General features: G+C 41.3%; 1 protein-coding gene across 1 annotated transcript in view; it reads left to right on the plus strand.

Moving 5' to 3' along the window:
* Nucleotides 1-1,257: 1,257 nt before the first annotated feature.
* Nucleotides 1,258-22,468, plus strand: part of usp6nl (USP6 N-terminal like) — a 49,883-nt gene continuing 28,672 nt past the window's right edge. The window contains exons 1-2 of the mRNA XM_079262953.1: nucleotides 1,258-1,343; nucleotides 9,873-9,946. Coding sequence (XP_079119079.1) covers nucleotides 1,295-1,343; nucleotides 9,873-9,946 — 123 coding nt within the window. The 5' untranslated portion in view covers nucleotides 1,258-1,294. The remainder of the gene's footprint in view (nucleotides 1,344-9,872; nucleotides 9,947-22,468) is intronic.

Below are 22,468 nucleotides of genomic sequence, written 5' to 3' on the forward strand. Positions count from 1 at the left end.
AAAATACAGCAGTAGCTGCCGTCGGTAAATACCGTAACCCTGAAAGCTCTGCAGGATCGCTGGATCACAGTGCCATCAATTATATTGTCAACAGTTTAACAGGAACTGTAGCGTAGACTTATTCTTAAGATCGTAAGATAATTTAGTCCTCTATTTTTACCACTTCCTGTTAAACTTTCCACCAATCAGAGAGCTTAAAATTATGGTACTGTCCAATCAGGAGCAGCCAAAGGTCACCAAGTGAGCAGAAAAGAAGAAAAATAATGGCTTGAATAAAGTCAAGAAGATGCTTTTAATGCGACAAAGCAGCTGAGTGGGTTGGTTATGAGTCTAATAGCATAAATAAATGTAAATGGGAAATAATCAGCTGAAGGAAAAGGTGTAAATATGTAAATATTTTCTTTTGAGTGTTTGTTTCAGTGCCAACAGTTTAGTGTTAAAGTCACATTTGTTTTTACCAGTTCAATTTTTCACGGCCTGGATTTTGTTTTCCAGCTCTCTTCTTCTGGTTTTTATGTTAATATGGTTATCAGGAAAGCGAAGAAGAAATTATCTGGTTCTTTGCTCTCCAAAGCCCCAGCTTTCATCAAGAGACTGACGTTTAGAAAATGGACGTGACCGCTGAAAGCACCCCCATCCTCCACCCCTACTTTATGTGACCCGGAGCTTCAGAGACCATGACTCTCCAGTCTTTAACTCTCTCTCTTCAAAAACAGATATTTCCTGTTCTGATGCAGCTCACAGATACTCTGAAGACATTTTTTTTTACTTTTTTGGTTTGAGTCTCCCCAACTCCACCCCGGCTCTGATGGGCATCATCAAACAACCCTTAGAGAAACACGCTTTACTTTCACAATGGAGTTTTAATGGAAACTGTCATCTGACCCTTCAGCTCATCCATGCTGAAGAATCAGAGATAAAAAGTTTTAGTACACATGAGAACACGTAAAATCAGCCCACTGAGTCTGGACTCGCAGTGAAGATGAGTAGAGCTAGAAGTATTTTTGTGATGTATCAGAAAGTTTCTCTGGAAACAGCCCGTCCCTGTGTCCCCCTCTGAAAGGAGCTTGTTGTGTTGTTGTTGTGTATGGGAGGGGAATGCTGCAAGTGGGAATGACTCGCTCGCTCTCCGTCTGCACCGCCACTCCAGCAACAAGCGGCAGCATTGTGGCAGCAGCGTCTCTGATCTGGCTGCTCTCGTGTTTCCTCCCTTTGTGCTGCGACAAAGCGCTGGGATGGGATGAAGGCGCTCAGGTTGGCTTTTAAAGTGCTGGACCTGGCTGAACTGTGACCGATGCGGACCAAGGCTCACTTGGAGGATCCAGCAGATGGCTTGAAAAGAGGTAAAAGATTAAAGCAGTTGGACTTTACTGTTGGGATGATTTGATTAGTGAATTTATGCAGCTGGTTTGTTTGTGCTTTTAGTCTGATCTGTTGTGTGAAGTCTTGTAAGAGAGGTTTAGTGTGATGTTCTCTGATGGATTGTTGGTCTTTCTGGAGCATTTTATGCTTTTTTTTTTTTTTTTTTTAATGGAAAATGCTTTGAAATTTTCTGCCTGAAACTTAGTTTTCAAAGCTCATCTGAATCTAAATGAAAGACTTTGGTGGTTTTTCATTGTGACAAGCAGGAAAGTCTAAACGTCTTTATTCTTCAACATTGTGGGACTTCAGGAGTCATCTGGTCCAGACTTCGTGAAGGACTTTCCAAAGCTCTTGAACAATGTTGACGTCCGGGTTCTGGAGAGGATTCATCCCTCCATCAGACCTGTGTCACTAATTTTCTGTCCAGTTCTTGCTATTTTCCTGTTTTCCTTCCTTTGCCAAGGCTTTTGGGCGACCACCCTGTCATGGACGCCATTTCTGACTAGGCGTCTTAAGGACACAATGTGCAGATGCAGAGATATGTCGAGTTTTCACCCAGCAGCTCTTTGGGAATCGTCTTGTTTCTGCAAAAATCCTGTTTTCTGTCCATCGGTCTGTTATCCTTCCAGTTTTCAAATATGAACCAAAGAATTGGGAACAGGTGATGCGTTTGTGGCAGGGTGTTAGTAGCGAAGACTAATGATCTCATTTAAAACTGCTTCTTTGCTAAATTGTTATGTGTTTGTGGAGCATTTTTAAGGTTGAATGATTCATGACTAAGCGTTCAGTGGTTCAGAAAACAAAATATTCCTGTGAAAAGGTGCAGTTTGGATGGAAAACAAGTGAAAAGTAGCCAGTAAAGAACTTTAACATCCTCTTTAAGAACATAAACATGTGTTAGCCAAGACTTTAGATGAATGCTAATGTTAAAACACTAAGCCCCTGTGTCTTTAAGTTTTCCCTTATTCAGCTACTTTTCTTTGCAGTGCAACTTGGACAATTTTAGCATATGTTTAGCATGCAGCTACTACGTAACTGTAATGTTAGTGTGACACAGATTGGTGCAGCTCTGTGCACAAACACCAAATGATGTCACCCACAAAGCAGCGCACAACTGATGACGCCAGTCCAGATACAACAGCAGAGTATTATGTGCTAACACCTAGCTTCCAGATATGATGCCCTGATTACAGAATGCTCACATTGTGTGCTAATAACAGATCACAGCATACTGAGAAGTTAATGTTGTCTTATAAGTTAAAAGCTGGTTCTTTAGCTGTAAGTCACTCTTGGTTTCAGGATGGATGGGTGTGTGGTTGTCTTTGTCAGCTTGAGGTTATTTCTGGGATCAAAATCAGGTTAGAAAACACACATAGTCATGGACAGAAAGATGTTTTGGGAGCACAGTAATGATACATAATAGTTGAGTGGGAAGTTGCCTCACTGGTTGTTGTGTAGTGGAAACTATGTTTGGATTGTGTGTGTTTGTAGAGTGTTGCATCATTGCATGAGCATCTGAGTCATTTCTTATTGGAAGGTGTTAAATGTTGCAGTGTTGTGTTAATTCAGATTGTAGCTGATCAAGTTAAAAGTTTATTCTTTTGCTTCCTAAAGAACATTTCATGGTTTCACATTTAGTCATGACAGCAACTTGCTGAAGTTCAGACTGAGCATCAGAACGAGGAAGAAAGAGGATTGGTCTGGAAGTGATTTTTTTTTTTTTTTTTTTTTTTTTTTTTTTGTATTATGCTTCCTGTATTTGGTCTGCTTGAAACGAACCGAGACCTGCATTTGTAGGCCGACCGAGTCCGGTTTAGAATTAGTTTGGCGCGTTCACGAGGCTGATGGGAACGTGCCTCTTTTGCAGAAACCTAAGAAAACTCAAAGCCTGACTCCTTTTAAAGCTTGTAAATCTGTGAGAGAGTAAAGTGGAGTGAAGAATTTTACCACCAAGTTTCTAAATGCTGAAAACTTCCAGCGATCAAATGTCAGCCGTCAAACTCGCACATCCAGTCTAAGCAGGTTAAAAACATGTAAATGATTCTGATTGAGGATGATTTTCTGAGCTGCACAATGGATGACTGTTACTCTGCAGGTGTAAACGGAGCTCATGGTGTTTGCAGAGCTAAACCGAGCAAAGCATGAATCCAGCAACAAAAGATGGGAAATTAGCTCCCCCATGTCAAACCCCTCCACTGTTATTACCGTTATCATGATTACTCCTCTCTTTGTTCCGATGTTGTTTATAAGAGATGCAGAGAGAATGGCAGGAGGGGGGCAGAGAGCTGAAACATGAGACGACTCCTGAACGTGCAGAACAAACGGGCTTCATTACAGCAGCTGAAAGAGGAAACAAGGCCTGTGATTACTCCTGTCAAGGTATCATTGTTGCTGTTAGTCTGCTACAGCACATGTTAATGAGGAGCAAACACACAAATACGCTCAGCAATGCTTCCTGTCACATGACCTGCTCAGCAGAGACCAGTAGGACTGTAATTATCTGGAGTCTTCATCCTCGTATTTACACAACCAGACCAAAATCAACCTTTTTTACGTTGGTTTAAACATTGTTTAATGTCATAACAGGAGAAAATAGGAAATCTGTAGGAGGTTTAAGTGAAGCGAAGCGTTCGAGCTTCCCGTCCTGCGGTGGAAGCAGCACCTTACTTCCTGAATTCTCAGTGAATCGTCGTGTTTTCTGTTGGGTGAAAACTTAATGAGCTGGCCTGAAGGGCAGAGTTGGGTGGGTGAAGGACGGGGGCATTTTAGTCCCAGCAGGACAGGGACAGTTAGCTGAAGATGATATCTCTGGGGGACTGACTGGCAGCTCGGGGGGGGGCGGCACATTGGAAGGTCAGCTCAGTGGGGGCTTTAGCCTTTAATGAAATATGACCAAGGTGACAAGGATGCGTCTCAGAAAACTCAAATCACACACACACACACACACACACACACACACACACACACACACACACACACACACACACACACACATTCACATTCACATTCACATTATTTATGTGGGACTCAATAAAAAAAGTTTATCTAATTACAATTACTAATTAATTACAGGCTTTGCAGTTAATCAATTGGGAATAATCCCATTTATTTGCATGAAAACTCAAAAGAACAATTTTTGTATTTAAATGGATTTTATTGGATGACAAAAGAAATAGACACAAATAATAATATTGTAAACTCAGACTCTATTAATGTCTAGAAAAATGTAATTTATATTCAGAATGGTATAAGAAAAAATATGTCCAAAACTGAACTGACCCTAAAGTTATATATGACAGCTGACATATTCGGTCATGTATGACATATGGCCTCATATGTCATTTTAAGTAATATAAGTACTTTTAAACCTTTTAAATGTTTTCGTCCACACTTTTCATTAAAAGACATTATGTGACAGTTCCACATTGTGTCCTGCAGCAGAGTTTACCCCCCCACCCCTTCACTGCAGCTTGAAGCTGGATGCTGCATGAGGACCGAGCGTCTTGTGTGATCTTCTGGACGAGGAACGGGATTAAGCTGCCGCGTGCTTTCACGTTACTCACCAGAAATCTTTAGTAGTACCAGAAAAAGTCACTAAACTTTTTAATAGTTGCTTTTTCTTTAAATTATCGCTAGAGGGGTCTGAAATAATCACTAAATGTAGCACCGCAGTGCTAAATGTTTAGCAGAAGTCTATGGTGCTTCAGTGTATCAGTAAATTAAGCAGTGCCAAATGTTCTGCAATCATATTTTACCAGTTAGAGACATAAATATTGGGATTATTTTCTCATTTCTAAAGATCAGAAAGAATTATTTGTTTTACCGTTATTCCTTCTATTAAATAAACTAATAAAAAAATGTTCCAGAACATCATCCAAAATTTAATCTGTCAAAACAATCCAATCAAACTAAGTTTCCTTCAAAGTTTTGCCTCCTCTCATTATCCATCATCATTTCTGAGTAACGCTGGTAAAAAAAAACAAACTGACCACATGAGCTTGGAAACTTTAGTGTCAGAACCCGGCCAGATAAGGAGAAGATTTCATTTACCTCCAAGTATCCAGTTATTTACCCAGAAATAGTCGAATGAAATTTTCTCCAGTGTGACCCTCACGTTCCGTCTTCTTGGCTGCACTTGTTCAAACTTACAGGCAGTTTCATCTGAGAAGCTTTTCAATACATTTCTCACAAGAGATCATCTTCTTTGTGGACCTACACCAGTTTACCCAAACGCTGCTCGGCCACAAATAAAGGCCCGATCTCCGTCAGAGACGCCTGCGTGATCCCTGAAGCATGGAAATGCCTCTAATTGCATTTATCTTAAGTCTGGCCACCGTGGAATACTAATATGTCTGTGAAGGACTGAGAATTGAGGCTTCGCCTCACTACCAAGAAAAGGCTGAATCCCATTTCCTCTCCTCACTATGGGAACCACAGAGCCTCCTGGGGTGGAATTCCCAGCAGATAAAAAGCGTTACTGTATTTGTTTATTTGCCCTGAGACGTCTTTCTCCCGCTGTGTGTGCTCTTGGCAGCCCACAGCGACATGCCTTTCACTGACACACACCATCCTGTCATAAAAATGCCAGCCAGCTCAATAAGGAGCATGTTTGTTCGGAGCGTTTAGGAATTCCAGTTTAGCCTTTCCTCCCGTTGAACCCCGGAGACCCCGAGAGGAAGTTGAAGAATGACTGGAGTCAAATTAAAGGCTGTGAAACGGTGACGGAAAGGAATCATAACTATTATACATCAGCTGAGAGCGAAGAGCTGTTTTATAGTCCAGAGCTCGTCCTTTTGTTGGTGTTTCAGCTGCTCTTTTATGCACATTTATCATAAATCTTTATTTAAAAAAAAAAAAAGTTTCTTTGCAACCTTCATATCAGCTTGTTTGAGTAACTTAGATGAGTTAATAAACTTCTGCTTTACTGTAATCATCCTACGCTGATATGGACTTTAATATTAAGCCATTGGATGTTTGTTTTGGTCGTATAAGATACGATTTCTTGTGGTGTCTACATAACCGTCTCATCTTGCCTGACAGCGCTGCTCCCTATCAGCAGTAAAGGCTTCAGTCTTGATAACTGAGTGGCTTTGTTGCTAATTCTTCTCATCCAGTAACAAGATTACAGCAACAAGCAAACAACAAGGTCCTTCTATTGTAGCAAACAAAGGACGAGATTGGGACCAGGTCACGCCGTTCCTTTTCACTGTGTGTCCTTACGTACGTAATGTGTATGCTCTTTTCCTGTGTTGCCCCTGTTATACGTTATCATGGTTACAAGTCATATCATCGCAAGTTCAGAGTTCTCTCCCACATTCTGACACCAGTTCAGATACTGGTCGGTGGCAATGATGTGTTGCTATAAAGTTGCTGCAACCGCCTAACATGCTCACACAGCTTTGTTGATAAGCTTTGCAATCTCTACTGACATCATCATCTTTTTCTTCCTGTTGCTCTTCTCCTATGATTTGTTCCTTTTGCTGGTCACAAGCATAGACCGTATGTGAAAGATGAACGGAGCCTTCGGCGGTTAAAAGTGAAGTGCATAAAACTGCAGTTCCCCCTTCATCCACTAGGGGCTGCAAAACAGAGCAAATCCCCATAGACTCCCATGTTAAAAAGACCAACTTCACAGCAGAAATAAACATGTTTACAGCCTGGTTCACAAATCCATTTTCGGTTAAATAGGTCAGGTTTACCTTCATGACAACTGTGGGGGAAGTGAATTTTCTTCTAACTCGCCCGTTTAAAAGTAATTTACTCACAAAGTTTGTCATATTTAGGGGCGTTTCGTTTTGATTAACAGGTACCCGATCTCCCGCTGTAAGCAAGAAGAATGTAGAACAACCGCAGTTTTTAGCCGGTTCTCAACGTGACTTAGCTTTAGCCCGCTTACCTCTGTTAGCCGGTTAGCTCTTGTTATCTCCAGGTTAGCTCGGATATTCAACTTTTATTTCGATGGCGCCACTTCACAACAGTGTTGTCACAGGGCACTTTACATACATGAATCAACATACACATCATTTCAAGCCAATTCATACATAGCCTATAATAGAAACCAACTGATTGCATTGAGTCATGACTTCGATCCAATCCCCCATCCTGAGCTGCACGCAGTGACAATGGGAAGGAAAAAACTCCCCTTTAACAGGAAGAAAACCTCCGGCAGAACCCGGCTCAGGGAGGGCAGCCATCTGGCTCGACTGGTTGAGGTGGAGAGGACAGGAAAGACATCAACATAGCTTTTTAAATAAAGATTTATGATAGGCTCTTAGCTCTTAGCTATAGAAAGCTCGGCTATGTGCGCTCCATGTCAATCATCCACCATGACGCTCACAGCCCCCCTCTCAGCTCCACCTCTTTGCCCATATTTGTATTTTCCGGGCCAGACGACACGCATGCCCCTGCCAAGATGGCGATGGTAGGAACCGCCCACCGAGCTTCAATTCAGCTATTCAGAAAGCTATAGGTGATGTCACGGAGGCGCCATCCATCTCTTTATATACAGTCTATGGTCACATATCAGCTACACTGCTCTACAATGACTCCACAGTTTCTGGTTATACTGGTTTGTTTGCTGCATCAAGCAACAGATCCACAAGGTCTGAAAACGTATAAACGTATAAACGATGCGGGAGACGGTCGAAAGTGTCCGTCAGTCTGCAGAGCCATCCTCTGCTTCAAGTAGGGATGCACTGATCCACTTTTTGGGAGTTCCAATCCTATACCAATATCTGAAATTTTAATATGTGCTGATACCGATATTTGCCGATACCAAATCTGTTTATGTGAACATTTTTGTGACTATGGTTATTATTGCTGTTATAACTGTGTAAGATTTCATTAGGTTGTAATAAATGACCCATCCTTTCTAAAGTTACCTCACCAATACAAATATACTAACATTACAGATCTAATAATTTCAACAAGTTTTATTGCGATTTGGCACATTTTACCTAAATACAACTATAAATGTGTGGTTTTGAAACAAAGGCTCGCTTTTAGTGTAACAAAAAATGTCACATTTTAACATTCAAGGCATTTATTTCTTTTAAAACATGTCCGAAGCATGTCATCAAACACATCTGCACTGGCTTGACTTGTGTGGTATCGGTACACTTTTTTATTAGTACCAAGTACGAGTACACACGCTTGGTATTGAGCCGATACCGACACTGGTATTGATATCTGTGCATTCCTAGCATCAAGCATAAATTAGATTTTATTCGGATTTATTTTGCTGTTCTTTGCCTTAATAGTTTTAGGTTTTTATGCTGTCTCCAGTGTGTCCAGTATATCTTGCCTGTTCTGGGGGCTGAGATTGTTTCTGGCATGGATGTCTTTGTCTTGTAGTGGGCAATGGCTTGAACTGGTGGAGATGCTCTGGCTTTAGGCCGTGAGCATCTCCTAAGAAAGTGCTTCCTGGCCTGGTTTTTGTGCTTAATAACATGCTTATTACAGTTTGATGTGGCTGGATTTATTTGTTTCAAAGAAGGAGGGGTTTTTGGAGGTATTTACAAAACCCGGCAAAAACCTCACCGCCTACCTGAGTACTGCTGCTGACCATGTCCATCTCTTTATGAGCACAGTGTAGCATCTTCTGATGGAAACTTCCAGCAGGATGATGCACCATGTCACACAGCTCACATCAGAAGCTTCAAAACCAGCCTGTTTGTTAGTGTGACAAGATAAGATATTGTCCAGCTGTCAATAAAACCCTTCAGCTTTAGAAAAGGAGTGTGTAAATACGTCGTCCTCTTGCAGGTGTTTTGTAGGTGGGTGTCTTGTTCCACCGGCTGCTTCTCCTCACTTTGTTTGTGTGATTTATTATTACTCCATTACTACGTGCTGCACACGGGATTCAACATAAACACAACATGACTCCACTTAATAATGTGTGTGTTGGAGCCTCTCACAGTTGGCTGAACCAGGAAGTGTGTGTGTGTATGTGTGCTTGCAGTGTGTAAACTGTTGGCGTTGATTTACAGTCCAGAGGAGCAAAGAGAAGTAAGAGGTGTTTTTTAGCGTCCACACAGTACACAGCTCAGGCTCTGCAAACACAGAGAAGCTTTCAGCGCCCCGGTGACGTCCCCGTTGCCGTTTAAAGTAGCTCCTCTTCATCCAGACACTCATCCTCGCAAGCTGAGGTCAGGGTGGTCACACTCACCAGTTTGCAGAATGAGAGCTGGAATAAAACAAAGCCTGTCTGTGTGCAGTAAGGCTGAATGAGAGCAGATTAGTTTCACGTTTATTTGTCTTTTAGTTTGGTTATTTATGTGTCTGGATGTTTCCTTTTACAGCATCTGATCAATGCGACTCTATATCGGTCACTTTGAGGAATGAATCTGAACCTTTAACACCTGTTGGAATATGTAAAATACATGTTTTACTTGTTAAATCAGGATATTTAAATGAAAGAAATGATCATCTTTAACCTTCATCATGAGGACTTTGACTTTACCGCCACGTCTCATTTACTTCACAACTTTCCTTTTTGTCTTTCTGTCCAGCGTCTGACACCGAGCAGGATGCGGCTGTGAAACTGGACCAGGAGCGGGCTGAAATCGTCGCCAAATATGACAAGGTAAAAACTCCCCTCAGTCAGCAGGAAACTGTAGCCTGGAACAATGGATTTCTTTGGCCTTGTGGTCATCCACAGCCACATTCCAGTCCCTCGCTCATGCTGAGACGCTCCCAGACTTCATAACACTGTGGTCAGTCGCTCTGTAAATCACTGCCTTATTGCCTGTGAAACACAATAATAACAGCATGCAGTGAACACAACTGCTGCATTTCATGAGGTTGTGATTTACTCTGCAAAAGCCTCGTTTCACATGCAGGATTTCAAGCGGTGCATTTAAACGCAACATGGACGACTGATACGGTCGTTCCATTAGGTGGACTGCAGGTTAAAGCTGGTTTAGGGTTTTTTTTTTGTTGTTGTTTTTTTTTTAACTGTGGGTGAAGTGGTTCCTCGTCCTGATAGTAGTCTAAACATTTTGTAATCATTAACAAAAAGAAATGTAGTTAGACACCTCAGTTTACTGTAAATCTGCAAAAACTCTGACCAATTGAAACATTTAACCTAATTGAAGTTGTTCCTTTCTTATATTCCCGAAACTTCTTCACGCCTCAGAAAATGCAGGAAGGATTTCCCGACCTGGCTCGGTTTATTTACCTCCTTCCGCTAAACAACCGAGAAAGAGAAAATCGTTGGTGGAAAAAGTTGTGAACTAGAAAAGCACTCAGAGAGCGCAAACCTCCACCACCGCATTTAAAAATTCATGGATCCAAACGGTGATCCAAAAAAGGCTGGATTATCCAATGGGCATTATGCATACAGGCCCAGGGGCCAATGCTCACTTGGGGCCCACGTGAGGCCCACATAGGGCAGTTTGGACATGAAAGAAAAGGCAGATAGTTACACCACAGTGCCTAGTGTACTACAATTGGTACCACTGGCTGAGAGATGTTAGAAATGTAGTTTCAAAGTGTATCATTCTCAATTTTCACCTTGTTGTGGTGGGGAAGGGGGGGCCCTGGGACACTCTGGGCCAAGACTTTTAATCCGGCCCTGGATCCAGATGACCACCAGAATTAAATCTGTTCTTCCTTTTCACATTTCCAACAACTTCTAAAAATTTAATTAAAATCAGTCCATAACTTTTTGAGTTATCTTGAACACAAACAGATAAACGTTGGTAAAAACATAACCTCCTTGGCGGAGGTAAGAAAAAAGCCTTGGATTATACAAAACCAGAGGGGGAGGAGCCAAGACAGGGCGCCACTTTCACATCTTGCTAGCTCCCCACATTATCTACCCCAGCTTTAATGGTGCTACAAGAGCAGAAGATCCTTCATGGAGGACTGTGGATTTAGACAAATATGCAGCAGGTCGTTCATTGAAATGGTGTCATGGCCATGCATGGATTTTATTGGCTGAGGTCCAGACTGCTCTCTTTTAGTGTTCAGACAACAAAAAGAAAAAGTTTCTTCATCCCAGATGATGTGAAAGAAAGGTAAAAACATTTAGGTGGTGTTGTTAGAGCTACAGATATCGGTTTAAAGTTCTTTATTATCCAACAATGTTTGTTCCTGAAAAGAATCTGAAAGATTATTTCACTTTACAGCTGTAGATGTTTGTTGGTGGATTTACATATTTCCCTCCCAAAAGCTCTTCCTTTTTTTAAATAGAAAAAATATTTATTTTTTAACTAAACAAAGAAGCATAAGACTAAGCCAAGTTGTATTTTGGCCTTTATTTTTTACATTTTTCACGCTTAGTATTAATATCATCGAAACCTCAGAGCATGTTCTGCTCGGTTTTTTGTAAAAAGTGATTTAACAGTAATAAAAAATAAATAAAAATGGCATTTAGCTTCAAATACAGATTTTGCAATTGGTTAAGAAAAATGAAAATTTCATGTCTGCAAAAACTTCAGGTTCTCTCACTTCAGGGGATTTACATCTCAGGTTATAGTTATGATTTAAAAAAAAAAAAAAAGACTAGCATGTGAAAAGCTAAGTCCACCCTTGAAGCTTCTCCAGGAATTAGGAGGTTGGCAGCAGCCAGGTGCTCCTAATCAAATATATTGATAAACCTTTAGCAGCACAGTGTCCACTACAGAAGACTTCTAGTCTATGCATGGATTTGGGTGGTATGATTGCAAATTAGCCACTTCAGTGAGCTTTCAGTCATCTATTTTATTTATTTTTTTTATTGAAAAAATAGAAATAAAAAAATAAATAAATCAAACTAAGATTAAATACATAATTCTTATTGAAAAAGTCTAGAAGTCAAATGTGGCATTTTCATCATCAACGCGAGCTTCTGATGTAAAAGCTATAGTTTTGTCAGTTTTCTGCTCAGCAGTATTCAGGCATGTGTGAACACAATGCCAAGGAGGAAAGACATCTGCAGGGATTTTACAGAAGCATCTGTTGATGCCCGTCAGTCTGGGACCATGGATTGTATAAAAAGAGATGGACGTAGCCTCCGTGACGTCACCCGTAGGTTTCTGAAGAGCTGAATTGAAGGTCAGTGGGTGATTCCTACCATCGCCATCTTGGCAGGGGCATGCGGAAAATACAAATATGTGCAAAGAAGGGAAGCTGAGAGGGGGGCCGTGAGCGTCATGATGGATGATTGACATCAAGCGAACTGTGAGCTTTCTGTAGCTAAGAGCTAACCAAGCTAACCCAGAGATAACAGAAGCTAACCAGCTAACAGAAGTAAGGAGGCCAAAACTAAGTCACGTTGTTCACCGGCTAAAAACCGTAGTTGTTCTACATTCTTCTTACTTGAAGCAGGAGATTGGGTAGCTGTCAATCAAAAGGACACGCCCCTAAATATGCAGATTTTGAGATTAAATTACTTTTAAACCGGCTAGTGAGAAAAAAAATCACTCCCCCCACAGTTGTCATGAAAGTAAATCTGACCTGTTAAACCTAAAATGGATTTTTGAACCAGACTGGAAACATGTTTCACTCTGTGTAATGGATCGATATAATATCTTTCACATTCTAAAATGAGTGACAAAAAATTGAAAAACTTTTTCACAATATTCTAATTTTCTGAGATGTACCTGTATGTTACAAAACGCCGACCGTAAGTAAACCTCTGAATGGAACCTCTGTGTTGTCACCAGTAACTTTCTGAATAGTGGAATTGAAACTCATTGGGCGGTTCCCATCGTCACCATCTTGACAATGTAACGTGCGCCATTTCTCCTGGTAAATACAAAAATGGGCAAAGAGCTGTAAGGGGGGTTGTAAGCGTGGGGGTGCATGAGTGACATCTATCAAACTCCAACCTGCCTGTAGCTAAAACCTGACCAAGCTTAACCACAGCTAATGGGAGCTAACCAGCTAACAAAGGTAGGCGGGCTAAAGCTAAGTCACGCTGCTAGCTGGCTAAAAACCACAGTTGTGCTACATTCTGCCTTATTGCAGCTAAATATCAGGTTGCTGTCAATCAAAAGGACAAAGCCATGCCAAATTTCCATATGAAATTGCTTTTAAACAAATGAGTTATAAAAATAAATTTATTCCCCCCCAGAATTGTCACAAAAGTAAACTTGACCTATTAAACCTAAAATGTTTTTGTACCAGGCTGTAAACATTTTTATTTCTGCTGTGAAGTTGGGAGTCGATGAAGATTTGCTGTGTTTTGGAGCCCTTAGCAACTTTGGCTCTTCACATTGGCTTCACTTTTAACTGCGAGAGGTTGGAAAATACAAATATCCCTACAGCTACATTTCAGACCCTCCAGACCTCAGTTTGCATGCAAGATAATTAATGTCATGAGAGTACAGTTAGAAAAAGACTGATTGAGATTGGCTTTTTTGAAACAGCTGCAGGAGAAAAGCCTCCTCTTTAAAGAGACCGTGACAACATGGTTTTGGGTTGCAAAGCTGCATCAGAACAAACACAAGACTTATTTGGCCAGAACAGATCAGCCGGTAACTCCAGACCTAGAGCTGCTCTGTCTGGCTGAAACAACAGGTCAACAATGGTAAGCAGTAGGGCTGTGACGATGTGCTTGTGTCCAGATTCAATTCGATTCCGACTTTTTTGGGTGCCGATGAGATTTAAATTGCAATTCTCACAATTCTTTGATTTTGCTGATTTTTGTAGATTAAAAACAAAAATATGTATAAAACTTTTTTATTTTTTTGGCTCTTTATTTTCTTGATTTCAATCAGGAAAAAACAACACAGTAGCTAGACAATCATTCTGCTGCTATAATGCACAAGAAGACAAGTAAAAAAGATCAATAAAAACAATAAAAATGACAAGAATTTCATTTTGGATTATTTTTACTTATTTGGGGGAAAAATGCTTTTTTTTTTTTTCTTTTTTTTTTTTTTTTAAATTAATTTTCAAATTGTGAAACAAAGAATCCAGATTTCCGATTCTTCGATTCGATTTTCCCACCCCTAGTAAGCAGCAGCAGATCTACAACACAATAACTGAAAGAGAAAATAATCAAGGTGTTGATGTGATCTGAGCCTAATGGAAATGCTGTGGTGGGACTTTCAGAGATCTGCGCAGAAACAAACATCTACATGTTTTGTAAATTTAAGCTAACTTGTATGCAGTATCCATCATGTTTCTTGTGTGTGTGCGGTTGTGGCTGCGTGTGCTGATGCTTCCTGAGCAGTGCGTTTGTATCACAGCCAGTCGATGTCAGCTCGACCAGCCCACCCTGTTCTGTTTGTAAAGGAGTCTTTTTAATTCAGTCCAGCAGGCTGCATAATCAAGCTGCCTCATTAAGGGTGAAGAGACCATGGAGATCTGAGATGATGGGGTGTGTGTGTGTGTATGTTTGGCGCAATCAGAGCTAAATCAGTGTTATTGTCGCTGTCGAGGCTGTGAGGGGTTTAATGGAGTCTGTTATCAGGGTGACCACACACACTTAATGGTCGTTGTTTCACACCAGCCAGCTTTCATTTACAGATATTAAGAATGATTTCTTTATTTTTGGTGAATGTCCAAATACAGTATGTTGCCTTTTTGGTTTTATGATGTGATTTTTTTTTTTTTTTTTTAACAGTATAACTTCATTTTTCAGTCAAATATCTGGTCAGATCCTCTATGAAGCTAAAGGGTTAAATATTTATATCCTATGCTGTTTCCAGTTCGAGTTGTAAATCAAAAATGAAGACACGCAAGTGCAACAGCAAAAATGGCGGACAGTCTAGATCAGGTAGTTGCTTGGAGTCGTCTGCACAGTAAATAGTTTAATTTCTCTGTAGATGTCTTACTGTGGTTTTATCTTATAGATTTCAGAGCCACACCAGCTGCCTCTTTTTGTCTCTGAAACATCGTAAATTCAACAACCAGCCACTTGAGTCACGTTGAGCTTTAGCCACATCACCATTTGATATTTCCAATCAAACAAAGAATCAAACACTGCTATTTGGGCTTACATCAAATAAAACGGAAGCTTTGCTTGTTTAGTTTCCTAAAGCATTAGTGATTTTCTGTCAGTGGCAAACATGCCGTCACATTGGGGCTGCTGAATCATGACAAAAAATTATAATCACGATTATTTTGACTGAAATTGAGATCTTGATTTTTGAATACAATTATCCAGTATTTTTAAACAACACTGCTCGTCGTGCATTATAACCGTCTAATGCACGGTTCCGAGTTGTTTAATCCGCTTTTACCGCTTATATAGGAATTATTTTACGTTGGCCTCGGTGTACATTTTATGCCAAACAACCGCTGTCAGGTGACAGCACGTTTCTCTCATTCACCTGTTAAAAGACAGCTGATCTGAACCAGCTGATAACGTGTTGCTATAGTAACGCCCTGTAACGGAGGGATATTACAGTGTTTCAACAAAGCTACTGATGACAAACAGAAAAAGGTTGAGTTAAGAGAAAAAAGGAGACAAAGATGCACAGGAGAGAAAGCAAATGCATCAGCTGTTCAGTCTAAACAGACAAACTGGTAAGGAAGCAGGATATGACCTACGGCATCTTCAAGAAAAAACAAAGCTAACAATCATCAGGAGCACCTCTGAAAGGATGGACGAGCTGGAGAAACAAAATCAACATCAGCAAGACAGAAAATAAAACATTACTCTGGTTATTGGTCGATATGTTGTTGGGAAACTTGGGGAAAATCCCATTTATTTGTAGTAATGGGAAGTTCATGGGAAGGGGCGGGGCATTGTGTTTTTAAGATGCTCATTCAGGGAGAGTGTGAGGAGTTAGTCGGAGAACTTGGTGTGAGTTATGAAAACGGAGTGTTGATGGTTTGCAGAGCGGGCAACCATTATAAATACAAACTTGTGTAAATAAGCTGGCTGGTCACTGTAAATGTGGAGATTGATGCGCAAAATAAAACCCACATCAGAAAAGGAGCCACGACTTCGCCACATCATTGTACAGCAAACAGAACCCCGTCACATAATACCACAGGAAAACATGGTGATTGTTTCATAAGCTAGGTGAAGTTGGGAGAAAAATATCCGGAAATAGAAAGGGACTCGGCCAAGCAGCTCACTGAGAAAAATTCTTTTAAACATTCCTGTGTCCAAACTTCCTTCCAGAACAGGCTAATACCTATTCTCAGAAGAAGAAAAAAAATCACAAAAATCCACCCAGTAATTTTTACTGGATGTCTTGCCACAGAATGGCAGCCCAGAACCAGGCAGACTGCAGACTCCTTCAGTCATGATTCACCCTCCTCCTCCCAGGCAGAGGCCCCCCTGAACCTCACCTGGCATCCACCCCAAGGCCAAAGTCAATCACCATGTGGACCAGGATACTGCCAACCCCCTTACCCCACACTCCTTATCCCCCCACTATGCCTCCAACCCTGTATCCACAGACGATATACTAAGCAAGGGATAAATTTTACTTTGATCTCACATAAGTTATCATGAAAAGTTATCATTACTTTCTCAATTCATGAAATTCAGTCTTTTCATTTGCAGAAAGAGCTTTCTTTTCCTCAGCCAGCATGTTAACTGAGACTGTCTAAATAATGCGGAACAACCGCCTTCAGGACAGCGCGGTGGCAGGGTGGTTAGCAGTGTGGCCTCACAGCAAGGAAGTTGCTGGTTTGAGTCTCAGCTGTGGGGAGGTTCTAAAGGTTGGCGTTTCTCTGCAAGTTTGCATGTTCTCCGGTGTATGCTTGGGTTCTCTCCGGGTTCTCTGGCTTCCTCCATCCATTCAAAGAGACATATGTTAGTCCTAGTGATGACTGGGAGAAACCAATTAACCTGAGTGTGAATGGTTGTTTGTCTCTCTGTGATGGACTGGTGACCTGTCCAGGGTATACCAGGCCTCTCACCCAATGATTGCTGAGATAGACTCCAGCTTCCCTGTGACTCTTACTTTGTCAATTAATTATCCACTCGATCAATCGTCTTAGGATCAACTTGTGAGTTACAACATAGTCACATGATCACAGCAAAGAGTCAAAACAAATGAACAATTAAATCCTAAGCTTTTAGTCATGGTTCAGTTGTGTCATGAATTCTCTTTTTCAGAGTTATAGTGGTGGAATTTGTCCTGATGAGAGCCAATTGAAGCTTGTTTGCTCTGCTGACTTGCTGAGAAGTGCAGAAGAATGTAGATTACAACTTCATGGAGGGTGAGAACTCCCTTCCTCTCAGCCAAAGATGGACTCTGTGATCTCTTTTAAAATGCAGCTAAAAACACATCTTTTTTTTAAAACTTGCTTTTATTTAGTTTTTATGTTCTTTTATGTTTTCTGTTGTTTTCAGTTTTTGTGTTTTATAAAGTATGTTGTGATTTCTATCTTGATAGGTGCTATAAAAATAAACATTTATTTGGTTTACTTACTAGAACAATTTCCAAAACAAATTGAATCTGTGTTTGGTAGTTAAAGGAACTGGATTCAGGTCTGGATTCCCAGAGGAATTGTTACTGCTGCGTATGATAGAGGTAAACACACACTGCCTTAAAACAAAACAGAATAACCCACTTCTGCATACGGCAACGATCAGTAGGTACATTTGCATCACACCTGGAATTGCAAAAAAACTAGATATCGCAATAAAAAAACGCTACTGGAAACACCTTCATTTCGAAGAAAGTCTCAAATATCTCTAAAAAGTTTTTATGCTCTCAAGGTGGTTTTTCAGATATTTCAAAATAGAAACATATCGCAAAAGTGTCATGGAAACACTTTTTTCGCATTTATGTGTCCATGGACGTGACATGGGGGTCATGACCAGTTCATTGTCAGTAAATAGTGCAGAGCAAACAGCAAATTTCAGAGTTTGCGAAAACAAAATGTGAAAGAAAAGCTTTGAAAATCCGTAGCAAATTTTCTGCAGCAAGTGGAAAACCCTAAAGTAACGCGATGTGGCTACTTTGCATAAGCTGCAATTTTCATAAAATCTCAGGAGAGTAACAAGATTTTATAAGACTTGAGGCTAATGTGCTAAACATTGTTCAATGGAAACCCTTGCAAATCGCAATTGTTTGTTGAAACACAAATATTGGTTTTATTTTGCTAGAAAATGTAATGGAAATGCAGTTATAGACAAATCGAAGCAAACTCTCTAAATATAAAATCAAAGTTGCTAATGTGGCGTGATGGAATGACACAATCCAAGAATAGATAGTTCCGACAACGCCACCCAAGGGAATTCAACCCCTGGGAAACCCCTAACCTAGTATCCACTAATTTGGCTCACAGGTTAGTTACACACATAGGCATAGGCTGTTCAAGTTTAAACACAATTTTTATTTAACACAAAACTAAATCAGGTATATTAAAATAAACATTTGAACTAAACTGGCTCAAATGTCAGGAGTGAGGCATGGCTGCAGCAGCATCTAAACAAAAGGGGAAAACTCACAAACCAAACCACCAGTGCACTGCACACCAACGAAACACTTGAAGAAAACCACCACCAGGGGAGGGGATGCTGCTTCAGGCCTACCGTACCTGCACAAGAAAATAAAGAATTAAAACCCACACAACAATCTAAAATGGTACATGAACAAAACAAAAAAGAAAGCAATGTTGCAAAATACAATAGACAGAACAAATGCAAAAGTAGAAAAGGAACCCTAAATTCGTTTTAAAATAAAGAACCCAGTCAGCTGGGTGGGATAAGCCCGGTGTTTCCGGGCCAGAATGCTTCCACAGACGGGCAGGAGTAGTGCCGTGTAGCCAGCACCAACATGCTTGTCAGTGTCACCCTACACAGGGCTAGCCAGGATATCATGTAGCAAAAACAGCAGTGCTGGGCAGAGATTACAATCCAGGGGGGGAGCGGGGGTTGAATTTAATAGGCATAGCTAAAATGAAACAGGTTTGTCATGACACTATGCAGATTTCAATTACATATTCAAAATTAAGCTCATACATACTAACACCACCTCAGAGAACACTGAGGGAGCCGAACGGTACAATCCCTCACATCTACGGCGCCACACCTCAAAAACACGGGGCGCACCACTCTCACCCCACAGGAGCGATCAACCCCCAACAAATAAAGAGGGCCGCTAAGCTTACAACATAGGAATGATCTGAGTGGAGTAGCGAGTCTTACCTGTTTGAAGATGTATTTAATGAAAAATCGACATGCTACCAATCCACGCCATCACGCCGCTGCAGCCACCCAGAAAGCCAGCACAGGAGATGTGACAGATATGCTCCACCTGTGCCTAAATACTTACTCAGCACCTGCCAATTAATCAGCATACCATAACTCTGGAAGCACAGCACCAAGTAGTGGTGCGGATGAAAATTACTTCCGGCCACATCCACCCAACGATGGACCAAACAGAGGCCAGCCTTAACACCAAGGCCTAAAAATAGCAAAATGAGCATAGGATGCAGGGTCTGTAGCCTCGTGGGCTGTATTGGTTTGAGGACCTGCAGCGTGAGGGAGATGATTAACATTCGAATGGTGACCAGCTGTTGACCGAGCAGTGCGACGCAAAGCCTGCTGACTTGTACTCGGTGAGTCAGCTGAAGACTGCAAAGTAGTTGCCGGTAAAGTTTGGCTATATGGTCGTGGTGTCTCTGGGACAGACCCGGCTTGCACAGGAACCACAGAGGGGTCTGAAGGCTGCAACAAGTCTGTACTCACTGTAGATTGTGGAACAGGGGTCTCAGGAACCAGGACTCACACATTACTAGCACAAGAGCTATCATCATCTAAAGCTGCCACAGTGGTCAGAGGTGGAACCTTAGGTGGAAGGGTCTCCGCCTCTGGCTGAATCACTGGTTTTAGCCCGTCCTGGTGCACTTTTTGCAGATCATTCAGAGCGTGGAGGCGTTTCAAAAAATCTGACGCCAGCACATCGGCAGCAGTATTATAGTAAGAAGGACAAGAAAAAATCCAGCACTTTCTTAAATATCTCGTTTCTTGCTGAAGATCTTCCAACAGACAGTTTGAAAGAGTTCTCTGAAGGATCAATGACTTCGGAGAAGAAAATCTATTTTGCTAAAGACTTTTACAAAGAGCGAAGGAGATCCATTCCAGAGGAGCCTGAACTCGCCGAACTATGTATAGGAAAATAATGCAGCCAGCTCTCACTGACAATGGTATAAACTATGTTTAGGTGAACTTCCACAACCTACTGCAGTTATTCGACATGGACCTGCAGCCGGAGCCGACTGAGACTGGCCGCCTGGGAGTGCTTTAGGACGGGAGAGGCTCCCGCTGCTCCTTCCTTACAGTAACTGCAGAACAATATGTGCCTTCAAGTCAGTCGCCAAAACACCAGAAAAGTCTCTAATAACTCCAGTAAAAGTCGCTAGATTTGTCGCTGTTTGCTTTTCACATAAAAAGTCGCCAGCTTTAGCGAGAAAGTCGCCAAGTTGGCAAATTCACTGTTTAAGGGTTAAATGGTTCACTCACCCTCCACACAACGTGGTTTGTGACCGCCCGAAATATGGCGACGGCACTGTGAGAACGCATGGTGGATGGAGGGTTAGTGCATGGTGGGGAGCGGATAGCAGTGGTTTGGGATTGAGCTTCTTTGAGAGTTCTGGTGGGATTCTACTGTACTATACCAAAGATATGGCACCAGCCTTAGATTCCAGACTAAAAAACAACTGCGATTGGCTTATTTTGTGTCTTAGAAACACGATAACAGGTTTAGCTTAACGGAGAAGAACAGAAATACACATTAAAAATCCATTTTCAGCCTAAATCTACGGCTTAGGTTTTCTATCAGGGCACGTTCACATCAGCCTTTATTATTCGACTCAATCGTTTGCTCAGAAAGTCCACTTCAAATTTGAATGGTTATTAATCCCCAAAGGGAAATTCAAAGTATTTTTCATTTCATTTCATTATTATTTCATTTCATTTGTTTGGGGGAAATGTGAATGTGCAAACAAATTCTTTTTCAGATCAAAAAAGCGGACTCGCTCCGCCTCAGGTCTCTGTCCATTTTAAGTGCACCAAATACAGGAAGCGGACTACATTGTGTGGTATTGTGGGTAAACACAACAAAAACATGCACGCGTGGAGAAGTATCTCAGTCAGACATGGTAATAGTTCTGATTGACATCTGATCAACTCGGATCTGATCTGATGCAGATCCATGGAATAATCTTGCACCCCCAACTGAACGAGGTCCACAACCGGATCGAGTCTGGTGAACTATGTGAGGTCGTGTCCTTTGTCCCTCCGTCTTCCTTTTCTTTATCTATCGGGCCCATGAGGATGGATTAGCTTTTTTCTTCAGACAATGATGCAGGTGAGCGTCTGACTGTTCATTTCACACCTGTTAATCGCCGCTGACACACAGACACACACACACATACACACAGTTTCTTCATCTCATAAACACACGCGCACGCCGGTGCTCTTTCCCAAGGGCACTGAAGCCGAAGCTGTTCTTGTAATCTTGCCGCCAATCAAAACATGATTCCCTGACCCAGAGGGACGTGGGCAGCATGTAAGCGGGAGTTCAATCTGAAGCCTCTGCTTCAGTTTCTATCCGTCCACTACCTGCGTCAGACACAAACACATTGTCCAGTCTTCTGCAGAACTGATTCATGTCTCATCTGTGAAATGTCAGAAAATAGTCTCACCTTTCCAGGTGGCATTTTGAGTTTGACAACGCAGTCTGAAAATCAGATTAGCTTGACAGCTCATGTGTGATTTGCTCTGGCAGAATTTATCTAATCGACCTAATCAAAACCATTCATCTAACATGGATCGAGTTTGATGCCGTGACAGCCAGGATGGCTGCTGCTGACGTGAAGCAGATTCAAGATTCAAAGCGTTTGTCATATGCACAGTAAGCAAATGGGTTTCCCTGTACCATGAAATTCTTCCTTTACCGTCCATATTGAATGCCATTAATATTAAATAGACTAATTTAAGAAAAAAAGGATGCAAAAAAAAGTAAACATTGAACATTAACTATGAGTAATGATCTACATAGATGTGTCTTGAACCTCTGCTTTCACTTATTTTCTAAACTGTTTTTCTGTATTTAAATGGATGCACATGCAACATATCGTTGAAACGTACCTGGAAGGAATAACACGATCAATCATTTCCACCTTTTTTCACCAATAGCCAAACAGCAACAGAAGTTCACTTGTGTACATCTATCTAGCAGTTCAGTTCAAATTCACTCTA

Source organism: Telmatherina bonti, assembly GCF_933228915.1.
Source record: "Telmatherina bonti genome assembly, chromosome: 23".
In the NCBI taxonomy this organism is placed as follows: Eukaryota; Metazoa; Chordata; class Actinopteri; order Atheriniformes; family Telmatherinidae; genus Telmatherina; species Telmatherina bonti.